At 45.3% G+C, this 24274-nt stretch overlaps 2 protein-coding genes across 7 annotated transcripts in view; one reads left to right on the top strand and one right to left on the bottom strand.

The window, feature by feature from the left end:
* The window catches only part of FBXO9 (F-box protein 9), a 73077-nt gene extending 68884 nt beyond the window's left edge, over positions 1-4193 (bottom strand). Inside the window, exon 1 of one of the 2 annotated variants that reach the window (XM_068281371.1) lies at positions 4035-4193. Coding sequence is in view for 1 of the 2 variants with exons in the window: in XM_068281370.1 (XP_068137471.1) it covers positions 3859-3861 (3 nt within the window). In the remaining variant the exon portion in view is untranslated. Of the gene's footprint in view, positions 1-3858 lie in introns of both variants that reach the window. The other variant, XM_068281370.1, reaches the window with a different exon arrangement.
* The window catches only part of CILK1 (ciliogenesis associated kinase 1), a 166084-nt gene continuing 145662 nt past the window's right edge, over positions 3853-24274 (top strand). For all 5 annotated transcript variants that reach the window (XM_068281365.1, XM_068281367.1, XM_068281366.1 and 2 more), the window contains exon 1: positions 3853-4472. The gene's annotated coding sequence lies outside the window, so the exon portion shown is untranslated. The remainder of the gene's footprint in view (positions 4473-24274) is intronic.

Here is a 24274-nt window from a genome sequence, read left to right on the forward strand (position 1 = left end):
TCACTACCTGAACTGGGGGGGGGGGGGGGGGGGGGGGGGAACATGTCACTACCTAAACTGGGGACCTCCTGTCACTACCTAAACTATCCTGGCTTCTACTGGTCCCCTGCAGACGTCCTGTGCCCACACCGGGACAAACCTAACCTCTAGTCCCCCGCAGCAAGCCATTTCAGATGATAGGCCAGTAGGTGGTCACTGCACCAGCACGGCCACGATCACACTCCCGTCGCTGAGAACATCCTGCGCATGCACAGTACTAGATTTTCTAGCACTACGCATGCGCAGGATGCGACAACAGCGAGATCGAGAACGCACAGGTGCAGTGGCCACGACTTGCCAGAAACTAAACTAGCTCGCTACAGGGGACCAGACTATCAGTTAGGCGCTCTGCCCGCGGACCTCAGAGCTACACGCTGCCTCCGACTGTCCCACTTCCTGGTCTGACGTCAGCGCGCCTCCACTGACTCCACCCAGTCGGAGGAGGGGGCGGCGTCAGGGGGGGGGGCTAAATCTCTCCAATCCCAAGGTGGTGGCACTACCCGCAGGGGTGCAAGCTGTGTTCTGTCTTTAGCAATACTTGGCACTATGTGCAGTTTTTATTGATTTTACAGGGTTTAACCTGAGTGGAGATTGATGTGCAGTGATTTGTAGCTGAACGTCACAGCAGAATGTAAACATTAGTAGTGAATGAGCTGCCTCACATAGTAAAAGCAGAGACAGCTGAAAAATGCTCAGTAGATAGATTTTATCTTAGCAATCGCCACATCCTTCCCACACAGCTCCGGTCTTCTCTATCGGGAAGCTCGGGACTGCGCATGACGTCGGTGACGTCATGTGCGATCCTTTCCATAGAGAAGACCAGAGCTGTGCGGGAAGGCTGCGGCGACTGCTGGAACCAGGCTGGGCAATGTATAAGTGGCTGGATCAGGGGCAATCAGGGGGTTGTGGACAATTATAATAGCTAGCCTACTGCTAGCTAACACCTTATGCAGCCATATAACCAAATGGTTTTATACGGGGGGGGGGGATGCCTGAGTCCGGCAAAACCTCTTAACCACTTAAGGACCGGGCTCTTTTTGCCTGATCTGTGCAGCGTGGGCTCTCCAGCCCACAGCACAGATCAGGTTTGTAGCATGGCGATCAGACTTCCGCTGCCTGTGATTTGCGGGGGGGGGGGCTCAAAGCCCCCCTCCGCAGCGATTTCCTCCCTCTGTGCCCTTACCTCGCTCTCCCCCTCTCTATGGGCTGCGCAGGACGGATATCCGTCCTGCGCCGCCTAGGATAGGCTTCAGCCTATCAGATGCCGGTGATCCCCGGCCAATCAGAGGGCGAGGATCACCGATCTCCTTTACGGTGCTGCAGCGCCGTATGATGTAAACAGTGGGGATTTCTTCCCCGCGTGTTTACATTACGCGCGTGAGCCGCGATCGGTGGCTCGCAGTCTGTTCATGGAGACACTCTCCGTGAACTGACATGGAAAGTCCATGTAATACCACTTACGACGCCTATCGGCATTAGGCAGTCATTAAGTGGTTAAACGGCATTCCCAACAGTGTTGGACATACGCTCAGGAGGTTAATATTTAAATACAGCAGCTATGTAATGGCAGTTTTTAGAGCAGATAAACTGTACTTTGGGATTTTGCAATTTGTAAACAGACAATATTAATTGTGCACACAAGCAAATATGGTATATATATGTGTAATACAAAGTAGGAAAACACATTTTTATTGAATGTTATGTCAGAGTTTTATCCCACTTTAAGCACAGCAACCACCATGCTCAGATGCAACTCCATAGGGGAGCCGCCTGCACTGAGCGCTAGCAAGCACCCAGCCGATGTACAGGAGCAGCTGACAGGCTGCTTGTGGAAAAAGGCTTTATTGCCTGAAACGTCAGATTGTGACAATGTTCGGCAGCTGTTTAGACAGGTGTCTCCTGATGGGAGCAGCTGCCTCTTCAGCCTACCTAACTGGAAATCCTTTGGCAAGATGCCATTGTGTCCCCCATTGCAGCTCATGTCCTATTCCCACCTCTCCATAGAAAACAACATTCTGCTACACAGTGGGGCTGTTACTTAGATTTCAACACATATCCCTCTTCTTTTGGCCCAGAGTTAATGACTGAAACCCAGCAGATGACCAATCCACTAGGTCAGAGTTCCCCAACCCTGTCATCAAGGCCCACCAACAGTACATGTTTTGCAGGAAACCCCACAAACATTCACAGGTGAGGTAATTAGTGTCTCAGCGGAGTTGATTAACTACCTGTGGGGATTTCCACAAAATATGCACTGTTGGTGGGCCCTGAGGACAGGGTAGGGGAACACTGAATCATCACTAGTTTCCAAATCTGAATATAACTTTGCAAAGTTTCTGTACAGCCCAATCAAATTCTGTTCAGGCAGGTGCAAATTTGTTCAGCACATACCACAAACCATAAAAGTTGCATATAACTTAGAAAGGAAAATGCATTGCATTATAGAGTGCTGGGAGCACCATAGTTACGGAGCAGTGCTTTTCAGCGCTGCTAGATTTGGGCGCAGCCAGCGCCGCCATAGACTATAAAGGGATTCAGGCTATAGCGGCGCTCAGTGAGTAACGTCGGCACCGTCAGAAGATGGAGCCGAGGTTGCTTAAAAATCATAATAATTCAGCTTCCAGCAATCTCTGGAAGCCAAATTATTTCATTCCCCCACTATCCATGGCGGCCTGGAGGGGGAATAGTAATTAATTCGGCCCGGACTTGTACAGAAGCAGGACCAGCCATATAACAGCTGGATCTTGCGCCCAAGTCTACCAGCGCCGAATTCAAATGTACTCCCACAGTCACACCTTCACACTAAGTACAGTACTTCCATTATAAAGTCACTAATGCAGTTTAGTACAGTAAAACCCCATTATCCAGCACCAATGGGGATTGGCTGATGCTGGATAAGTGTAGTTTCTGGTTGCTTGAGAATCTGTTAAAAAAAAAAAAAAAAAGGACTAGCTAAAACAAAACAAAAACAAACAAAAAAAAAACAGTAAAAAAGCTATACTCCACATTGTATTCTTACGCTTTAATGTTGTAATACAGCAATTAAAAACAAAGACAAGACTGATTTACTGTAAGTTTAACAGAGGTTTATTACTATATAAAGAAGAGTAAAAGTAGATTTATTTGCATGGCCAGCATTTTTTTCTGGTCGCTTGAGACTTCTGGTTAACCTAGTTCTGGATAAAGGGGTTTTACTGTTTCTGCTAACAGCAACTTGTAACAAAAGTTAAAAAGTTTGCAAAACTATAGTGCCTTATTTTTCTTAGCTAGTGTCATCATTTAACAGATTGGGCTAGATTTTGATTATGATCAATGACTGTTTTATTGGCAAACCTATGCAAGGACGGTAATACAGCAATATATGCAACTATATGCACCTCAGGTACAATACAGGGTACTTTTCCGTTAGCTGGCGCATCTTCTAGGTGGCGATAATTACTATTCCCCCTCCAGGCCGCCATGGATAGTAGGGAAAAATGCAACTCTACTGGAGATCTATCGCCACCTAGAGGTTGCGCCCGGCTAACGGAAAAAAAAACCCAATAGAGGGAGTAAAGCATTTTATTACATGACAATAGTCGTGTATAGACAGGTCAGCAACACCACTTAATAGGAAAGAGGTGCTGAGAGATCAGTACAGACAGACCCTACTCCAGACAGGCAGCGCTCAGCTATCGCACTGTCATACGCTACAGAACGCTCCTGCTGATTGGCCGACTTTCATCACGTGTCTTATTTCCTCACATAGCCTATACTTGTTTTGCTCCCAAATAAAGTAAATGCGTGTGTCCAATTCTCCGCCTCTCCCCCTGACATTACCATGCTGGACGGCTGGTGGGTCTTCTGAGCTCAGCACAGTTCTCGGTCGGAGTAACGCAGGACGCAGCGGGAGTCTGAACGAGACCTGCGGGCGGCAGCCATGACTGAGCGGAACACCCGTGAGCCGAGCGTAGTGACAACACCAGGAGCAGTAAGCAGCCAGTACTACTACTCACAGCACAGGAGACACCGGAAGTTCCGGAACTAGCAAGCAGTGACTGACAGTGGAGAGATTATATCACCGGAACCAGAGAGAGAGCAAGCTGCTGGCGAAATAGCGCGGAACCATAGAGAGTAGCTGAGCTGAAGCCTATGGGCACTTGTGCAGAGCCGAATCCCGCCTACTCTTACGTCTTTCTATACACACTAGTTCTCTACTGGTAGAGATTGCTGTCGGAGGTAATCTCCACCTCGGCATATGCATGTAAAGCCCCGCCCCCTTCCTGCCGCTGGATTGATGCTCCCGCGTATCGTTACGTATCGTACAGGTGGCGCTGTGCAGGGCGCACAGTGTGATGGCTGGGTGCTGTGAGCGCAGGGAGGAGAGCTAGGCTGTGATTCCCAGAATGCTGTGCCAGTGTCATCTGTTCCAACACTCCACTTATGCATCAAGGGTATGTTATGAAAAGTGAACTTGATGTGATGATTCTGCTATAGCACAGGTTGTTGCTGTTACTTTTGTCAGATGGTGCCTGTCTGGCAAAAAAGCAACAGCTTGTAGAGCAAACCTAAAAGGCATACTATGAACCACGGATCACTATACATAGGGCCTGATAACCTAGTTAGCACACCTAAAGGATTTGGGCGTGCTAAGTTACGGTGACCATACGTCCCGCTTTACCTGGGACGCGCTTTACCTGGGACGCGTCCCGCCTTCGGGATCCGCTGTCCCAGGCAGCATGAGGTCCCGGGAAACGTTCCGCTTTTAGCTGCTGGACGTCCTGGCCTCAGGACTCTGGCCACCGTAATGAATGAACTGTCTGCGGCGTCTAATAGATGCCAAGCCAGTTCATCGTCCGCGCCCCGCTCCAGCCCCCTTGGTCTTCCTCTTCCGGCAGGCGAGCAGGGCTACGGTAAGATAGCTGCCGAAGCCCTGTACTGGACACTATTTGTGTCTCCAGTACAGGGCTTTGAGCGCCATCTTGCTGTAGCCATGCTCTGCATGTCAGCACGGGAGACACGCTGCAGGAGGAGCAAGATGGTCCCGGTGTTGCCCGCAATGCGTTTATTTTGTGCTGACCTGTTGCCCGCAATGCGATTATTTTGTGCTGACCTTTTGCCCGCAATGCATTTATTTTGTGCTGACCTGTTGCCCGCAATGCATTTATTTTGTGCTGACCTGTTGCCCGCAATGCATTTATTTTGTGCTGACCTGTTGCTCGCAATGCATTTATTTTGTGCTGACCTGTTGCTCGCAATGCATTTATTTTGTGCTGACCTGTTGCCCGCAATGCGTTTATTTTGTGCTGACCTGTTGCCCGCAATGCGTTTATTTTGTGCTGACCTGTTGCCCGCAATGCATTTATTTTGTGCTGACCTGTTGCTCGCAATGCGTTTATTTTGTGCTGACCTGTTGCCCACATTGGGCTCTATTCTCAAAGACTTCCCGCATGCGGTAAAGTACATGCGGGAAGTTTGCACCCAAAATACAGTCAAGTTTGCATTCTCTAAATTTTCTGCATGTTTTTCCCGCATGCGGAAAAAGTGTGGTAAAAGTGCGGGATTCATGCAGAAAAATTTCCGCAAAAGTCGGTATTTTCCGCAATAAAAGATCAATTCTCAAAAATGTTCAGGCGCATCATTTCGTCGTTAATTACCGATTTTTTTATCACCTACAAGTAGAAGGTGATATATTCCGCATCCCATTGACTTTAAAGAGACTCCGTAACAAAAATTGCATCCTGTTTTTTATCATCCTACAAGTTCCAAAAGCTATTCTAATGTGTTCTGGCTTACTGCAGCACTTTGTACTATCACAGTCTCTGTAATAAATCAACTTATCTCTCTCTTGTCAGACTTGTCAGGCCTGTGTCTGGAAGGCTGCCAAGTTCTTCAGTGTTGTGGTTCTGCTATGAACTCCCCCTTCCAGGCCCCTCTATGCACACTGCCTGTGTGTTATTTAGATTAGAGCAGCTTCTCTCTTCTCTCTTATCTTTTACAAGCTGGATAAATCGTCCTCTGAGCTGGCTGGGCTTTCACATAGTGAGGAATTACAGACAAGGGCAAAGCTGTTTGCAGGAAGAAAAGAGCAGCCTGAAACTTCAGTGCAAGAGAGATGCAGGGGGAAAGAAACACACAAATGATCTCTTGAGATACAAAAGGAAGGCTGTATACAGCCTGCTTGTGTATGGATGTATTTTCTATGTGTGGACATACTGTACATCAACCTACTTCCTGTTTTGGTGGCCATTTTGTTTGTTTATAAACAAACTTTTTAAAACTGTTTTTAACCACTTTTAATGCGGCGGGGAGCTGCGAAATTGAGACAGAGGGTAATAGGAGATGTCCCCTAACGCACTGGTATGTTTACTTTTGTGTGATTTTTAACAATACAGATTCTCTTTAATGAAGTCTGGAGGCTTAAGGGCTGTGCTTGCTGGACTTTAATTTTTTTTTTTAAACACTTTTTCATGCGACCTTTTTACCGCATGATTCCCGCATGAATAATGGCTGTTTCCGCATCTTTTTTTCCGCATGCGGCAAACATGCGGAAAATGTTAGTGAATGCTGAAAAAAGAGTTTACCGCTGGCGGAAAATTAGGGGTAAAATTTTGCGGAACTTTTGGCTCTTTGAGAATAGAGCCCAATGCGTTTATTTTGTGCTGAAATGTTGCCTGCAATGAGTTTATTTTTTGCTGACATGTTGCCCACATTGCGTTTATTTTGTACTGACATGTTGCCCTCAATGCGTTTATTTTGTGCTGAAATATTGCCCCATTGCGTTTATTTTGTGCTGACATGTTGCCCCCATTACGTTTATTTTGTGCTGACAGGTTGCCTGCAATGCGTTTATTTTGTGCTGACATGTTGCCCCCATTGCGTTTATTTTGTGCTGACATGTTGCCCACATTGCGTTTATTTTCTGGTGTCTGAAGTAACTCTGGCCACCGTAATGAATGAACGCCGAGCCAGTTCATCGCCTGCAGCCCCGCTCCAGCCTCCTTGGTCTTCCTCTTCCGGCAGGCGAGCAGGGCTACGGTAAGATGGCTGCCGAAGCCCTGTACTGGAGACTATTTGTGTCTCCAGTACAGGGCTTCAGGCGCCATCTTGCTGTAGCCCTGCTCTGCCTGTCAATGTTGCCCCCATAGCGTTTATTTTGTGCTGACATGTTGCCCACATTGCGTTTATTTTCTGGTGTCTGAAGTAACTGTTGCTGCATTTATTATTTAATGGTCATAGTTGGCTATGTTTGCTGTGGTTACGGTATACTATTAAATAGCATTACACAGTTTCTGCACACCCATGATGCGAAACCTCGTTTGACCACACCATGGAGCAAACACTGCTTTCTTATGCCTCGCTGTTACATCATTATCATTAGAAAGCCGCAACCCCCCGCCGCATCCTCCCCATTTTTCGCCGCGCGCTCTCCACCCAACCCGACCCCCCGTCCCAGGTTGAACCAACAAAAATCTGGTCACTCTAGCTAAGTAGTTAGCACGCAGAAAAGTGAATCAGTCCTCGCGCAAAGTCCCGCGAAACATCGCATCGTGGTGCGACAAAAACGGCGCACCCGATGCGCCTATAAGGGCGCATTGGGTGCGACCTTAACGTCGCCTTAACGTTAAGGTCGCACTCAATGCGCCCTTATAGGTGCATTGGGTGCTCCGTTTTCGTCGCACCGCGATGCGACGTTTCGCGCGCACCTGACTTTGCGCGTGCAAAGTTTTGCGCTGGACTTTGCACGCTAGTGCTAATTAGCACGCCCTTTTGGCGTGATAAGGGGCTTTTCACAAGCGTGGTAACAGTTAGCACCGCTTTGTGAATCAAGCCCTTAGAGTGTGACAGTTTGACAGGAGTCCGTACAAAAGTCATCCAACGCCTTAGTTTTTGAAACCACCGACTCCAGGTACCCCAAATTGCTCTGAATCCTCTACTCCAAGGCCTGCCTCTTCCTGTTTGCAAATTTGACTTTAGCAAAGAGTCGATTTTTTTCAACAAGTGGTTAGAGAGACTTTGGGGGGGAAGGGTTGTATGTGTTGCAACAATGCATAGAGGTATATGGATCCAGCATGAACATACATCTCTGCTTACCTTTGGTGGCCTTGCTGCGGGTCAGGTGTGCTTAAAGGGACAGTGAGCAGGACAGTCAAATGGCCAAATTAACTCACCTGGGGCTTCCTCCCGCCCTTCACGTTTTCCGGGCTCCCTCCATTCTTCCCCCGGTGGCTCCATTAGAGAGGCGACTTTGGAAGCCTCTTTAGGAGGGAGAAACTTCCCCGACTCGCGGTTCGTTAGCCTGGCAATCAGTGAATCGGGCTATGGTGCCCGATCACTGATTCCTCTCCCCCGCAGAAAAAAGCAACAGCTTCTCTCAGAAGCTTCGCTTTTTCTGGCTGTTGCGTCTCTCTAAGCGTATGTTACGCTTAGAGTGACGTCATGTAAACAAACTACAACTAAAACTAAAAAAAAAAAAAAAAATCAACACACATTTACATTATAAACCTATTGTTTACATCCTACCCTCCCAAAACTACCCAAATAAAATGTTTAATATAAAAAATAAAAAAAGACATTACAATAAAAAAAAAACATAAATATTTACCTAAGGGTCTAAACTTTTTAAATATCAATGTGAAGATGAAATATTTCTATATTTTTTTTATTTTAAACTTGTAAATAGTGATAGATGCAAAACGGAAAAAATGCACCTTTATTTCCAAATAAAATATTGTCGCCATACATTGTGATAGGCACATAATTTTAACGGTGTAATAACCGGGACATATGGGCAAATACAATACGTGAGTTTTAATTATGGAGGCATGTATTATTTTAAAACTATAATGGCTGAAAACTGAGAAATAATGAATTTTTTCAGTTTTTTTCTTATTCTTCCTGTTAAAATGCATTTACAGTAAAGTGGCTCTTAGCAAAATGTACCCTCAAAGAAAGCCTAATTGGTGGCGGAAAAAACAAGATATAGATCAGTTCATTGTGATAAGTAGTGATAAAGTTATAGGCTAATGAATGGGAGGTGAAAATTGCTCGGATGCATAAAGTGAAAACGACTGAAGGCTGAAGTGGTTAAGGACCAGAGCCTTTTTTTCCATTCAGACCAATGCAGATTTAACGGTTTATTGCTCGGTCATACAACCTACTATCTAAATGAATTTTCCCTCCTTTTCTTGTCACTAATACAGCTTTCTTTTGGTGCTATTTGATTGCTGCTGCGATTTTTAGTTTTTATTATATTCATCAAAAAAGACATGAATTTTGTCAAAAAAAATGATTTTTTTAACTTTCTGTGATAAAATTTGTCAAATAAAGTAAAATTTCTGTATACATTTTTGTCCAAATTTATTGTGCTACATGTCTTTGATAAAAAAAAACCATTCAGTGTATATTTATTGGTTTGGGTAAAAGTTATAGCATTTACAAACTATGGTGCAAAAAGTGAATTTTCCCATTTTGAAGCATCTCCGACTTTTCTGAGCACCTGTCATGTTTCATTAGGTGCTAAAATTCCAGGATAGTATAAATACCCCCCAAATTACCCCATTTTGGAAAGAAGACATCCCAAAGTATTCACTGAGAGGCATGGTGAGTTCATAGAAGATTTTACTTTTTGTCGCAAGTTAGCAAAAAAAGCTTCCATTTCTGCTAACTTGTGACAAAAAAAAAAATGAAATCTGCCACGGACTCACCATGCGCCTCTCTGAATACCTTGTGTCTACTTTCCAAAATGGGGTCATTTGTGGAGTGTGTTTACTGTCCTGGCATTTTGGGGGGTGCTAAATTGTAAACACCCCTGTAAAGCCTAAAGGTGCTCATTGGACTTTGGGCCCCTTAGCGCAGTTAGGCTGCAAAAAAGTGCCACACATGTGGTATTGCCGTACTCAGGAGAAGTAGTATAATGTGTTTCGGGGTGTATTTTTACACATACCCATGCTGGGTGGGAGAAATATCTCTGTAAATGACAATGTTTTGATTTTTTTTACACACAATTGTTCATTTACAGATAGATTTCTCCCACCCATCATGGGTATGTGTAAAAATAACACCCCAGAACACATTATACTACTTCTCCTGAGTACAGCGATACCACATGTGTGGCACTTTTTTGCACCCTAACTGCGCTAAGGGGCCCAAAGTCCAATGAGTACATTTAGGATTTCACAGGTCGTTTTGAGACATTTGGTTTCAAGACTACGCCTCACGGTTTAGGGCCCCTAAAATGCCAGGGCAGTTTAGGAACCCCACAAGTGACCCCATTTTAGAAAGACAACACCACAAGGTATTCTGTTAGGAGTATGGTGAGTTCATAGAAGATTTTTTTTTTTTTTTGGTCACAAGTTAGCGGAAATTGACACTTTGTGAAAAAAAAACCAATAAAAATCAATTTCCGCTAACTTGTGACAAAAAGTAAAATCTTCTATGAACTCACCATACCCCTAACGGAATACCTTGGGGTGTCTTCTTTCTAAAATGGGGTCACTTGTGGGGTTCCTATACTGCCCTGGCATTTTAGGGGCCCTAAACCGTGAGGAGTAGTCTTGAAACCAAATTTCTCAAAATGACCTGTGAAATCCTAAAGGTACTCATTGGACTTTGGGCCCCTTAGCACAGTTAGGGTGCAAAAAAGTGCCACACATGTGGTACCGCCGTACTCAGGAGAAGCAGGGCTGTGGAGTCGGAGTCGTGGAGTCGGGCAATTTTGGGTGCCTGGAGTCGGAGTCGGGAAAAAATGCACCGACTCCTAATGAATTTGTAACTGTAATTAAAATAGAAAATATGATAAAATGTTCTATTTCTCAGATAATAGTCATTAAAAATAATGTATATATACAGTAATAGCTGTGCTTAGTCCACAAAAATGAAATAAACCAATCAAAATTAGTTACTTGTGCTGCTTCAATAAAGCAGTCCCCGTATTTTTAAGGTCAGATATACATATCTGATTGTGACTGTATATATGATGTGTACACAGGAATCTCTTATATATACTAAATAACATCTATGCTGTAAGAATAAAGCCTGATGTGTAGCTGTGTCACTAATAGAGATGGTCAATGAGATGGAAATAATTCTGCATTGATGCTGATTTATGCAAATGTATGCACTCCCTTTGCTGATGAAATCAAATAATTTGATATGTTGTTAAAATTTGGTTTGGTGACTACAAATTAAAGGGTACCTGAGACGGATGAAAAGTAAAGTTTTATACATACCTGGGGCTTCCTCCAGGCCCCTTCAGGCTAATCAGTCCCTCGCTGTCCTCCACCACGTGGATCTTCTGCTATGAGTCCTGGTAATTCAGCCAGTCAGAGCAGTCTGGCTACGTGCCACTCCCACAGCCAGGAACATTCTGCACCTGCGCAATAGTGCTGCACAGGTGTAGTATGCTCCTGGCGGCGGAGTGTGTGCATGCGTACTACGCTCGACTGGCTCAAGTACCTGGACTCATAGCAGAAGATCCAGGTGGTGGAGGAGGACAACGAGGGACTGATTATCCTGAAGGAGGCTGGAGGAAGCCCCAGGTATGTATAAAACTTTAATTTCATCTGTCTCAGGTTTACTTTGTTACACAGTAGTACTATACTCTACATATGCACTCCCCACAGAGCTGCAGGGAATCCACTGAGAATGCTGTGCACATTGAACACAGAGGGGTTGTTTGTCACCCATAAACCTTGTTCAGATTGTGCATGAAGAATGTGTAATAGAGGAAGAATCTCCTCATTCCCCTGCAGAGTACCTGCACATCATTCTTACATGCACCCACACTTACATTGCCTAGGGCCTGATAGATGTCGTTTGTTCCGGTTTGTACCTTTTACAAGTACTCTTACCAAGGACTAGTTTTAGTCTAAAGGGAATAAATATAGTAGTCTACATATCCTTCTCACTTCAGTTGTCTTGTAAAATTCCTAAGCATTGGCAGTTAAGAGACGAATTTCATGTTACATACTTTTAATCAACAAAATTGTAATATGCAAATTAGAGGAGTCGGAGTCGAGGAGTCGGAGTCGGTGGAATCCTAAACTGAGGAGTCGGAGTCGGTGGATTTTTGGACCGACTCCACAGCCCTGAGGAGAAGTAGTATTTTTTGGTGTATTTTTACATATACCCATGCTGGGTGGGAGAAATATCTCTGTAAATGACAATTTTTTTGATTTTTTTTACACACAATTGTCTATTTACAGAGATATTTCTCCCACCCAGCATGGGTATGTGTAAAAATACACCACAAAACACATTATACTACTTCTCCTGAGTATGGCGATACCACATGTGTGGCACTTTTTTGCATCCTAACTGCGCTAAGGGGCCCAACATCCTATGAGTACCTTTAGGATTTCACAGGTCATTTTGAGGCATTTGGTTTCTAGACTACTCCTCACGGTTTAGGGCCCCTAAAATGCCAGGGCAGTAGAGGAACCCCACAAGTGACCCCATTTTAGAAAGAAGACACCCCAAGGTACTCCGTTAGTAGTATGGTGAGTTCATAGAAGATTTTGTTTTTTGTCACAAGTTAGCGGAAATTGATTTTTTTTTTCACAAAGTTTCATTTTCCACTAACTTGTGACAAAAAAATAAAAACTTCTATGAACTCACCATACTACTAACAGAATACCTTGGGGTGTCTTCTTTCTAAAATGGGGTCACTTGTGGGGTTCCTACACTGCCCTGGCATTTTAGGGGCCCTAAACCGTGAGGCGTAGTCTGGGAAGCAAATGCCTCAAAATGACCTGTGAATAGGACGTTGGGCCCCTTAGCGCACCTAGACTGCAAAAAAGTGTCACATGTGGTATCGCCGTACTCAGGAGAAGTAGTATAATGTGTTTTGGGGTGTATTTTTACACATACCCATGCTAGGTGGGAGAAATATCTCTGTAAATGGACAATTGTGTGTAAAAAAAAATCAAAAAATTGTCATTTACGGAGATATTTCTCCCACCCAGCATGGGTAGGCGTAAAACTACACCCCAAAACACATTATACTACTTCTCCTGAGTACGGCGACACCACATGTGTGACACTTTTTTGCAGCCTAGGTGCGCTAAGGGGCCCAACGTCCTATTCACGGGTCATTTTGAGGCATTTCGTTTCTAGACTACTCACGGTTTAGGGCCCCTAAAATGCCAGGGCAGTATAGGAACCTCACAAGTGACCCCATTTTAGAAAGAAGACACCCCAAGGTATTCCGTTAGGTGTATGGTGAGTTCATAGAAGATTTTATTTTTTGTCACAAGTTAGTGGAAAATGACACTTTGTGAAAAAAACAATAAAAATCAATTTCCGCTAACTTTTGACAAAAAATAAAATCTTCTATGAACTCGTCATACACCTAACGGAAAACCTTGGGGTGTCTTTTTTTCTAAAATGGGGTCACTTGTGGGTTTCCTATACGGCCCTGGCATTTTAGGGGCCCAAAACCGTGAAGAGTAGTCTGGAAACCAAATGCCTCATAATGACTGTTCAGGGGTATAAGCATGTGCAAATTTTGATGACAGGTGGTCTATGAGGGGGCAAAATTTGTGGAACCGGTCATAAGCAGGGTGGCCTCTTAGATGACAGGTTGTATTGGGCCTGATCTGATGGATAGGAGTGCGAGGGGGGTGACAGGAGGTGATTGATGGGTGTCTCAGGGGCTGATTAGAGGGGAAAATAGATGCAATCAGTGCACTGGGGAGGTGATCGGAAGGGGGTCTGAGGGTTTGGCCGAGTGATCAGGAGCCCACACGGTCAAATTAGGGCCTGATCTGATGGGTAGGTGTGCTAGGTGGTGACAGGAGGTGATTGATGGGTGTCTCAAGGTGTGATTTGAGGGGGGAATAGATGCAAGCAATGCACTGGCAAGGTGATCAGGGCTGGGGTCTGAGGGCATTCTGAGGGTGTGGGCGGGTGATTGGGTGCCCTAGGGGCAGATAGGGGTCTGATCTGATTGGTAGCAGTGACAGGTAGTGACAGGGGGTGATTGATGGGTAATTAGTGGGTGTTTAGAGGAGAGAACAGATGTAAACAATGCACTTGGGAGGTGATCTGACGGCAGGTTTGCGGGCGATCTGATGGTGTGGGTGGGTGATCAGATTGCCCGCAAGGGGCAGGTTAGGGGCAGATTTATGGGTGGCAGTGACAGGGGGTGATTGACAGGTGATCGGTGGGTTATTACAGGGGGGATAGATGCATACAGTACACGGGGGGGGGGAGTCTGGGGAGAATCTGAGGGGTTGGGGGGTGATCAGGAGCCCCCAGGGGGCAGTTTAGGGCATAAAAAAAAATAGCGTTGACAGATAGTGGCAGGGAGTGATTGATGGGTGATTAGGGGGGTGATTGGGTGCAAACAGTGGTCTGAAGGGTGGGCAGGGGGGGTCTGAGGGGTGCTGTGGGCGATCAGGGGGCAGGGGGGGGGCAGATCAGTGTGTTTGAGTGCAGACTAGGGTGGCTGTAGCCTGCCCTGGTGGTCCCTCGGACACTGGGACCACCAGGGCAGGAGGCAGCCTGTATAATACGCTTTGTATACATTACAAAGCGTATTATACAATTTACATGTGGCGATCTGGGAGCTAGTAGCCCGCTGGCACTTCCGAACGGCCGGCGGGTTACTGCGCAAGGGGGACGGAGCCTGTCGCCAGCGCCTGATCGCGTGACGTGATCAGCGCATAACCTCGCACGCCACCACCGATGGGCGTATTGCGATTGTTTAGGCCCAGTACTTGCCGCCGCCCATCGGCTGTGGGCGGTCGGCAAGTGGTTAATAAACTAAATAAAAAACAACAGTAAACAAATGAATATTTCTGTGCCGCTACATGATTTTTTGCCAAACATTTCCTGCTGCGATCGCATCTACCATTTAAATTTTTGGACAATTTGATGTTTTTCTTTGGTTTTTGTTTTTTTTTATATATTTTGCATTCTTCGTGTTTGTTATCTAAATGCCTACCTACGTTGTACTTCATTGTACTGTTTCACCACTGACACTGGCCCAGATGCAATTAACTTTTTCTCCTGAGTTTTCTCCCACGTGATAATTTTTCATCTTCTGTTTAAATTAAATTTCAGCATTTTGCAATTTTTAAAATACTAAAAAGTAGTTGAAAAAGTATTATCAAAACTAATTTGCACATTTTATTGCTTGCTGGGAGATCAATAGGCATTTTATTGACATGTTGTGAAAATATTACCTAGAAGAAAACTCATGACAAAAAGTTAATTGCATATGGGCCACTGTCTCATAACACAACATACATACTGGTGTGTCTTCCCCCTGGGAGTACTCTGCGTAGGCGCAGAACATGCTCAAGTATGGGAGCCTGATGGAGGAGTGAATTAGCTAGGCTGAATTGCGGGGACAAGAGCCACCCAGGAAGACGGCAAGGGACAAGCGACCTCAAGGAGTCTTAAAGGGGTCCTGTGGGGGGGAGGTTTGAAAATAAAAATGGACACTTACCTGGGGCTTCTATCGGCCCCTGCAGCTGTAATGTCCCACACCGTCCTCCCAACGATCCGCCGTTCCCTGCCACCGCTCCCAGTCTAATTCGGCATCTGACCCAACTGCGGCTGCACGGCCATGGGCGCGCGCATACTCCCTCACGCGCTTCATTGTAAGCTTACTGCTTACGATGCGCATGCAATGTAAGGGGCCTTGCGCATGCAATGTAATTATTAGGAAATTTGCATGCGTTTTCGCTATGCGAATCTTCCAGGGCTGTGGAGTCGGTCCAAAAATCCAGACTCCGACTCCAACTCCTCAGTTTAGGATTCCACCGACTTCGACTCTGACTCCGACTGCTCGACTCCGACTCCTCTAATTTGCATATTGCAATTTTGTTGATTAAAAGTATGTAACATGAAATCCGTCTCTTAACTGCCAACGCTTAGGAATTTTACAAGACAACTGAAGTGAGAAGGATATGTAGACTACTATATTTATTCCCTTTAGGGCCCGTTTCCACTAGTGGGGTGCGAATCCCTGGGATTCCACCGCTGGCGAAATCGCATGCGGATGCGATTCCGCGTGCGTTTTTTGCCGCGTATTCGCATGCGATTTCGCATAGGCAGGGTACATGCGAATTTAACCATGTCACTGCCTGACTCAATTTGTATTAGTTTTCATGCGAATTCGCGGCAAAAAACGCTCGTGCGTTTTCCCTATTAAATACATAGGCTGCGAATCGCCTGCATTCCTCACGCAGGCGAATTCTGCAGGCCCTACCGTGCAGAAAAATCCTGCACAGAAAAACGCTACAAAAAAATGACAAGTGGAAACAGTCCCATCCACTTTCATTGCCTATGCGAATTCGCATGCAGGCCACGCATGCGAATTCGCCCTAGTGGAAACGGGCCCTTAGACTAAAACTAGTCCTTGGTAAGAGTACTTGTAAAAGGTACAAACCGGAACAAACGACATCTATCAGGCCCTAGGCAATGTAAGTGTGGGTACATGTAAGAATGATGTGCAGGTACTCTGCAGGGGAATGAGGAGATTCTTCCTCTATTACACATTCTTCATGCACAATCTGAACAAGATTTATGGGTGACAGACAACACCTCTGTGTTCAATGTGCACAGCATTCTCAGTGGATTCCCTGCAGCTCTGTGGGGAGTGCATATGTAGAGTATAGTACTACTGTGTAACAAAGTAAACCTGAGACAGATGAAATTAAAGTTTTATACATACCTGGGGCTTCCTCCAGCCTCCTTCAGGATAATCAGTCCCTCGTCCTCCTCCACCACCTGGATCTTCTGCTATGAGTCCAGGTACTTGAGCCAGTCGGGCGTAGTGCGCATGCACACACTCCGCCGCCAGGAGCATACTACACCTGTGCAGCACTATTGCGCAGGTGCAGAATGTTCCTGGCTGTGGGAGCGGCATGCGGCCGGACAGCGCTGACTGGCTGAATTACCAGGACTCATAGCAGAAGATCCGGGTGGTGGAGGACAGCGAAGGACTGATTAGCCTGAAGGGGGCTGGAGGAAGCCCCAGGTATTTATAAAACTTTACTTTTCATCCGTCTCAGGTACCCTTTAATTTGTAGTCACCAAACCAAATTTTAACAACATATCAAATTATTTGATTTCATCAGCAAAGGGAGTGCATACATTTGCATAAATCAGCATCAATGCAGAATTATTTCCATCTCATTGACCATCTCTATTAGTGACAAAGCTACACATCAGGCTTTATTCTTACAGCATAGATGTTATTTAGTATACATAAGAGATTCCTGTGTACACATCATATATACAGTCACAATCAGATATGTATATCTGACCTTAAAAATACGGGGACTGCTTTATTGAAGCAGCACAAGTAACTAATTTTGATTGGTTTATTTCATTTTTGTGGACTAAGCACAGCTATTACTGTATATATACTGTATATATACATTATTTTTAATGACTATTATCTGAGAAATAGAACATTTTATCATATTTTCTATTTTAATTACAGTTACAAATTCATTAGGAGTCGGAGTCGGTGCATTTTTCCCGACTCCGACTCCAGGCACCCAAAATTGCCCGACTCCACAACTCCGGCTCCGACTCCATAAAACGCATGCAGATTCGCAGTAGTGGAAACGGCCCTAAAAGCACACAGGTACTGACATGGTTAAAATTCGCATACTTACTAACATATTCGAAAACGTGCGCAAATTCGCTTCTGCATGCGTTTCTGCATTTTCGCTAACAAACTCGCATTGCACAAGTGGAAACGGGCCCTTACAGTATGCCTATAACCACTACGCTGGTATACTCTACTAAGTCTATTCTTTGACAGTATAAAAAAATGGTGGATGTGGTCCCCGACAACCTGGGTGTACATACCTCTGCCCTCAATACTGAAGATTAAGAATTATTACAAGCCAGGCCGGACTTTTGTAGGAAGAGCTGGTATAAACCAGAGATAGTACACCTGTCATCAGGAACAGCTGAGACCCCCTCACACATCCACATGTATATAAACCAATAGGCTCAATTTTTTTTTTTAAAGTCAAAGTCGCATTTATCATTTAACTTATGGTGACAAAAACATACCCCACACAAAGACTATAATTTTACAATGGTCTGGCTACATAGATTATTTAGCAAAGTTCTGCACCTAAATACAGTGGGTTGCAAAAGTATTCGGCCCCCTTGAAGTTTTCCACATTTTGTCACATTACTGCTACAAACATGCATCAATTTTATTGGAATTCCACGTGAAAGACCAATACAAAGTGGTGTACATGTGAAAAGTGGATCTAAAATCATACATCATTCCAAACATTTTTTTACAAATAAATCACTGCAAAGTGGGGTGTGCGTACTTATTCGGCCCCCTGAGTCGATACTTTGCAGAACCACCTTTTGCTGCAATTACAGCTGCCTGTCTTTTAGGGTATGTCTCTTCCAGCTTTGCACATCTAGAGACTGAAATCCTTGCCCATTCTTCTTTGCAAAACAGCTCCAGCTCAGTCAGATTAGATGGACAGCGTTTGTGAACAGCAGTTTTCAGATCTTGCCACATATTCTTGATTGGATGTAGATCTGGACTTTGACTGGGCCATTCTAACACATAGATATGTTTTGTTTTAAACCATTCCATTGTTGCCCTGGCTTTATGTTTAGGGTCATTGTCCTGCTGGAAGGTGAACATCCGCCCCAGTCTCAAGTCTTTTGCAGTCTCCAAGAGGTTTTCTTCCAAGTTTGCCCTGTATTTGGCTCCATCCATCTTCCTATCAACTCTGACCAGCTTCCCTGTCCCTGCTGAAGAGATGCACCCCCTGAGCATGATGCTGCCTCCACCATATTTGACAGTGGGGATGGTGTGTTCAGAGTGATGTGCAGTGTTAGTTTTCCGCCACACATAGCGTTTTGCATTTTGGCCAAAAAGTTCCATTTTGGTCTCATCTGACCAGAGCACCTTCTTCCACATGGTTGCTGTCCCCCCCACATGGCTTGTGGTAAACTGCAAACGGGACTTGCTTTCTGTTAACAATGCCTTTCTTCTTGCCACTCTTCCATAAAGGCCAACTTTGTACAGTGCATGACTAATAGTTGTCCTATGGACAGAGTCTCCCACCTGAGCTGTAGATCTCTGCAGCTCGTCCAGAGTCACCATGGTCCTCTTGACTGCATTTCTGATCAGCGCTCTCCTTGTTCGGCCTGTGAGTTTAGGTGGATGGCCTTGTCTTGGTAGGTTTACAGTTGTGCCATACTCCTTCCATTTCTGAATGATCGCTTGAACAGTGCTCTGTGGGATGTTCAAGGCTTTGGAAATCTTTTTGTAGCCTAAGCCTGCTTTAAATTTCTCAAGAACTTTATCCCTGACCTGTCTTGTGTGTTCTTTGGACTTCACGGTGTTGTTGGTCCCAATATTCTCTTAGACAACCTCTGAGGCCCTCACAGAGCAGCTGTATTTGTGCTGACATTAGATTACACACAGGTGCACTCTATTTAGTCATTAGCACTCATCAGGCAATGTCTATAGGCAACTGACTGCACTCAGATCAAAGGGGGCCGAATAATTATGCACACACCACTTTGCAGTTATTTATTTGTAAAAAATGTTTGGAATCGTGTATGATTTTCATTCCACTTCTCATGTGTACACCACTTTGTGTTGGTCTTTCATGTGGAATTCCAATAAAATTGATTCATGTTTGTGGCAGTAATATGACAAAATGTGGAAAACTTCAAGGGGGCCGAATACTTTTGCAACCCACTGTATGTAACGCTCATCTTATAATCATTAGAAAATAAGGCTCCTCATAATCAAAATTGGCCAGCGCAATGCCTCATGGGACAGACCAAATGATTTGCATAGCCCCGCCCCCTTCTGACTATTAAGCCTGGCAGCCTTTTCATCTCACAGGCCACGCCTCCTCTGCCCTCAGACAGCCATCCCAGGACTCAAGTCAGGTATGGACTATGGACAAGGCGGGGAGCCGTGATATACAGGCGGCGGGGAGCCGCAGAGATTGGCAGCATCAGTGTAAACAGCCATCTAGCGACAATCTGTGTGTCGCTAGCGTGACGGTTTTTATAAGGGGAACAGCACAGCATGGGGGGGGGGGGGGGGGTGGGGGCACAGTATAAGGACACAGAGGCTGGTGATAGTATGCAGAATGTGCCTCTTTGTCCTATATGAATTGCAGAAACCTACCTTTGGCTCTCTTTAGGGCCCGTTTCCATTATCGCGAATCTGCATGTGTTTTCTGCACACAGATTCGCATAACCAATACATATTAATTAGCCTGTTTCCACGTTTACTGACCTGTATTTTCTTGAAGGAAAAATAGAAGGTATATCAAGAAATAATTGATATTCACCATTTAATTCGTTCATGTTGTTTGATCCACAATGTCGTGCATAACGACATGCCTCTGTGTCTCTCTATTGCTGCTGCTCTTCCCCCCCCCCCCACCAGGGTCTGCTGTGCCCCCCTGAAACTAACAATCTGCTTGTCACTAGCCGCACGTTTACCGGAGGCTTGTCAATCAGCCTCCTCTGCATTGCCGCCTCCATGACAGCTGCTCCCCGCCTCTGCTAGCTTCCTCCAATCGGAAGCCAAGCCACGACCCAATTGGAGGAAGCTAGCATAGGCGGGGAGCAGCGAGGAGAGCCTGTCATGGAGGTGGCAATGCGGAGGAGTCTGACCCAGGGGTCACGGCTTGGCTTCCGATTGGAGGAAGCTAGCAGAGGCGGGGAGCAGTGGGGAAGGCCTGTCATGGAGGGGGCAATGCTGAGGAGGCTGACCCAGGGGTTACGGCTTGGCTTCCGATTGGAGGAAGCTAGCAGAGGCGGGGAGCAGTGGGGAAGGCCTGTCATGGAGGCGGCAATGCTGAGGAGGCTGACCCAGGGGTTACGGCTTGGCTTCCGATTGGAGGAAGCTAGCAGAGGCGGGGAGCAGTGGGGAAGGCCTGTCTGGAGGCGGCAATGCTGAGGAGGCTGATTGACAAGCCTCAGGTAAACAGACGGCTAGCGACAAGCAGATTGTCGCTAGCCTGGCAATAGTTTCAGGGGGCACAGCAGACCCTGGGAGGGACTAGCGGCGGGAATAGAGAGACACAGAGGCATGTCATTGTGCACATGACATGCCTCTGGGTCCTATTAAGATTTAAATATTCCGCCTCGGGTTGTCTTTAAAGTTCCTCTTTAAATTATTTTTGCTCCTGACCTATAATATCATCTATCACGGTTTTATTTTAAAGTGCAATTGTATAAGCATGCATTGAGCATTACGTTGTTCAGGTCCCCTTAAAGGGACTCCGAGCAGTGCAGAAACTATGGAAAGATGTATACCATTTTGAAGCTCTCTTTCTCCTCTTTCCAACAATATATAAACCGCCCCTCTACGCCGTTTAGTTTTCGCTATTTTCGCGATCGAAGTTACGGCTGCCGCGATTTCGATTGCGAAAATATCGAAAACTAAAAGGCATAGGGCGTCGGTTTATGTGTCGTTGGAAAGAGGAGAACGAGAGCTTCAAAATGGTATACATCTTTCCATAGTTGCTTGTATTACACAGGACAACTTTTCCCCAAAGTCGGCAGCTGAATGGAGCTGGTGACTTTGGGGAAATGTCGTCCTGTGTAATACAAGCAACTATGGAAAGATGTATACCATTTTGAAGCTCTCTTTTTCCTCTTTTCAACGACACATAAACCGCCGCTCTATGCCTTTTAGTTTTCGTTATTTTCGCGATCGCGTTTTCTGCGATTTCGATCACGAAAATAGCGAAAACTAAAAGGCGTAGGGCGGCAGTTTATATATTGTTTTAAAGAGGAGAAAGAGAGCTTCAAAATGGTATACATCTTTCCATAGTTTCTGCACTGCTCGGAGTCCCTTTAAGATGCTGTAAATGTATTCCTTTCAGATTTACAGTAATGTTTTATGCTGTACTGAATTTGGCTGATATCCATCCTCAAGAGCATTCCACTTATGTCAGTGTATGCGTTGCTAAGTGAGGCAGCACATGCTGTGCTATATATTTTTTCCTTGGAGAGTTGTTAGACAGGAAATCGGCAGGGGTTCTCAACACATACTGCTGATTGTCCTTGCTTCTGTTTTTTTTCGTACAAATTAGGTAATTATTCAGCTTATGTTTACATTTTAGGTATTTTGTTTAGTTATTTTACCTTTGTTTTTGCTATTAACCTTTCAAACTCTACAAACCCGTTGCTACACCCGTGTGTTGTGTTGATTTTCTCCATTATACCAGCTCTGTTGCAAGATTATAGGGTCACTGTTTTTGCTCTTGGTGGGTTCATATACACTCGTATACAGTATTTGTTTATTTTAAGACTAATGTACATCGATGTCTGTGCTTTGATTTTAATATATGAAATGTTTCTGAAGCCTTTTGTTCTTAAAGGAATTGTCAGGCAAAAAAAAAAAATGAGTTTCACTTACCTGGGGTTTCTACCAGCCCCATGCAGCCATCCTGTGCTTTCGTAGTCGCTCACTGCTGCTCCAGTCCCCCGCCGCCAGCTAGTTTTGTTTTTGCCGACCTCGGGGTCCGCAGGCTACATCGCTTACATTTTTTTGCATTCCCGCTGGTGCAGGAACATTAATTCATACATTTTTTAGCATTAGTGATGCAACGCTAACAAATTTTCGTGTTGCAACGCTAACGCCAAAATTCGTTAGCGTTACACCGCTAACGCTGAAAAATGTATGTGTTAATGTTCCTGCACTAGCGGGAATGCAAAAAAATTTAAGCGATGCGGCCTGCCGAAAAATGAAACTAGCTGGCGGCAGGGTACTGGAGCAGCAGTGCGACTACGAGGGCACAGGATGGCTGCATGGGGCTGATAGAAGCCCCAAGTAAGTGAAACTGATACTTCCTTTAATTGGAGTATTTTGTATTTTCAGTGGGACTCACATTTGTAAAAAAAAGGCATAGTATGCTCTGTTATGCTGCGTTAAAGTGGTTCTCTGATTGTTTTTTTTATTTTTTAAGGTTTTTGGGAATGCAGGATAAATGCTTGGCAAAATCACCAGAAAAAACATCTAAACATGCTTTTTTTTTTTTTTAAAACTTCGTGCTTTCAGAAACTCAGTCTCATCTCTCTATATACCGGTAATTCATTTACACAGGAGCCACATACACAAGCAAGATTTTAGATAGCTGTTTGGTCTATTTAAAGGGCACCAAGGTAAAAGGGATATGGAGGCTGCCATATTTATTTCCATGTAAACAACATCAGTTGCCTGGCAGCCCATTTGATCTTCTAGCATAAGTAGTGTCTAAGTCAAAACCCTGGAACAAGCATATGTCTAATCCAATAAAACATTCATTATATTCAGGGTACATGGCTAAAAGTATTAGAGACTCAGGATTCGGGGGACTGCCAGGCAACTGGTATTGTTTAAAAGGAAATAAACATGGCAGCTTCCATATCCCTCTCACCTCGGGTTCCCTTTAAAGGGAACCTTAACTGAACGGGGGGTAAAGAGTTTTACTTACCTGGGGCTATTACCAGCCCCCCGCAGCAGTCCTGTGCCCTCTGCGCCGCTCTGGAATCCTCTGGTCCCCCGCTGTCACTTAGTTTCGTTTTTGACGACTCACCAGTCGCCGGCCGCCATGCGTATTATTGGACGCATTCACCAATGCAATTAGCGCTATTGCGGACCGCAACGCGTACAAAAATACGCGTTGCCGCATATCTACGCGTGCGGAATGCGGCAACGCGTATTTATGTACGCGTTGCGGTCCGCAATAGCGCTAATTGCATTGGTGAATGCGTCCAATAATACGCATGGCAGCCAGCGACTGGTGAGTCGTCAAAAACGAAACTAAGTGACAGCGGGGGACCAGAGGATTCCAGAGCGGCGCAGAGGGCACAGGACTGCTGCGGGGGGCTGGTAATAGCCCCAGGTAAGTAAAACTCTTTACCCCCCGTTCAGTTAAGGTTCCCTTTAAAGGGAACCTAAACTGAAAGGGATATTGTTGTTTCCTTTTAAACAATACCAATTGCCTGGCAGTCCTGCTGATCTCTTTGGCTACAGTAGTGGCTGAATAACAGACCTGAAACAAGCATGCAGCTAATCCAGTCTGACTTCAGTCAGAGCACCTGATCTGCATGCTTGTTCAGGGGCTGTGACTAAAAGTATTAGAGACACAGGATCAGCAGGAGAGTCAGGCAACTGGTATTATTTTAAAAGGAAAAATCCATATCCTTCTCAGTTTAGGTTCCCTTTAAGTCCGGGCGCCCACTTGCATTTGCAAATCACTCTCAAAAGGCTGTTTTGCAGTGATTGGTGGAG

This window comes from Hyperolius riggenbachi, chromosome 4, assembly GCF_040937935.1.
Source record: "Hyperolius riggenbachi isolate aHypRig1 chromosome 4, aHypRig1.pri, whole genome shotgun sequence".
Taxonomy (NCBI): Eukaryota; Metazoa; Chordata; class Amphibia; order Anura; family Hyperoliidae; genus Hyperolius; species Hyperolius riggenbachi.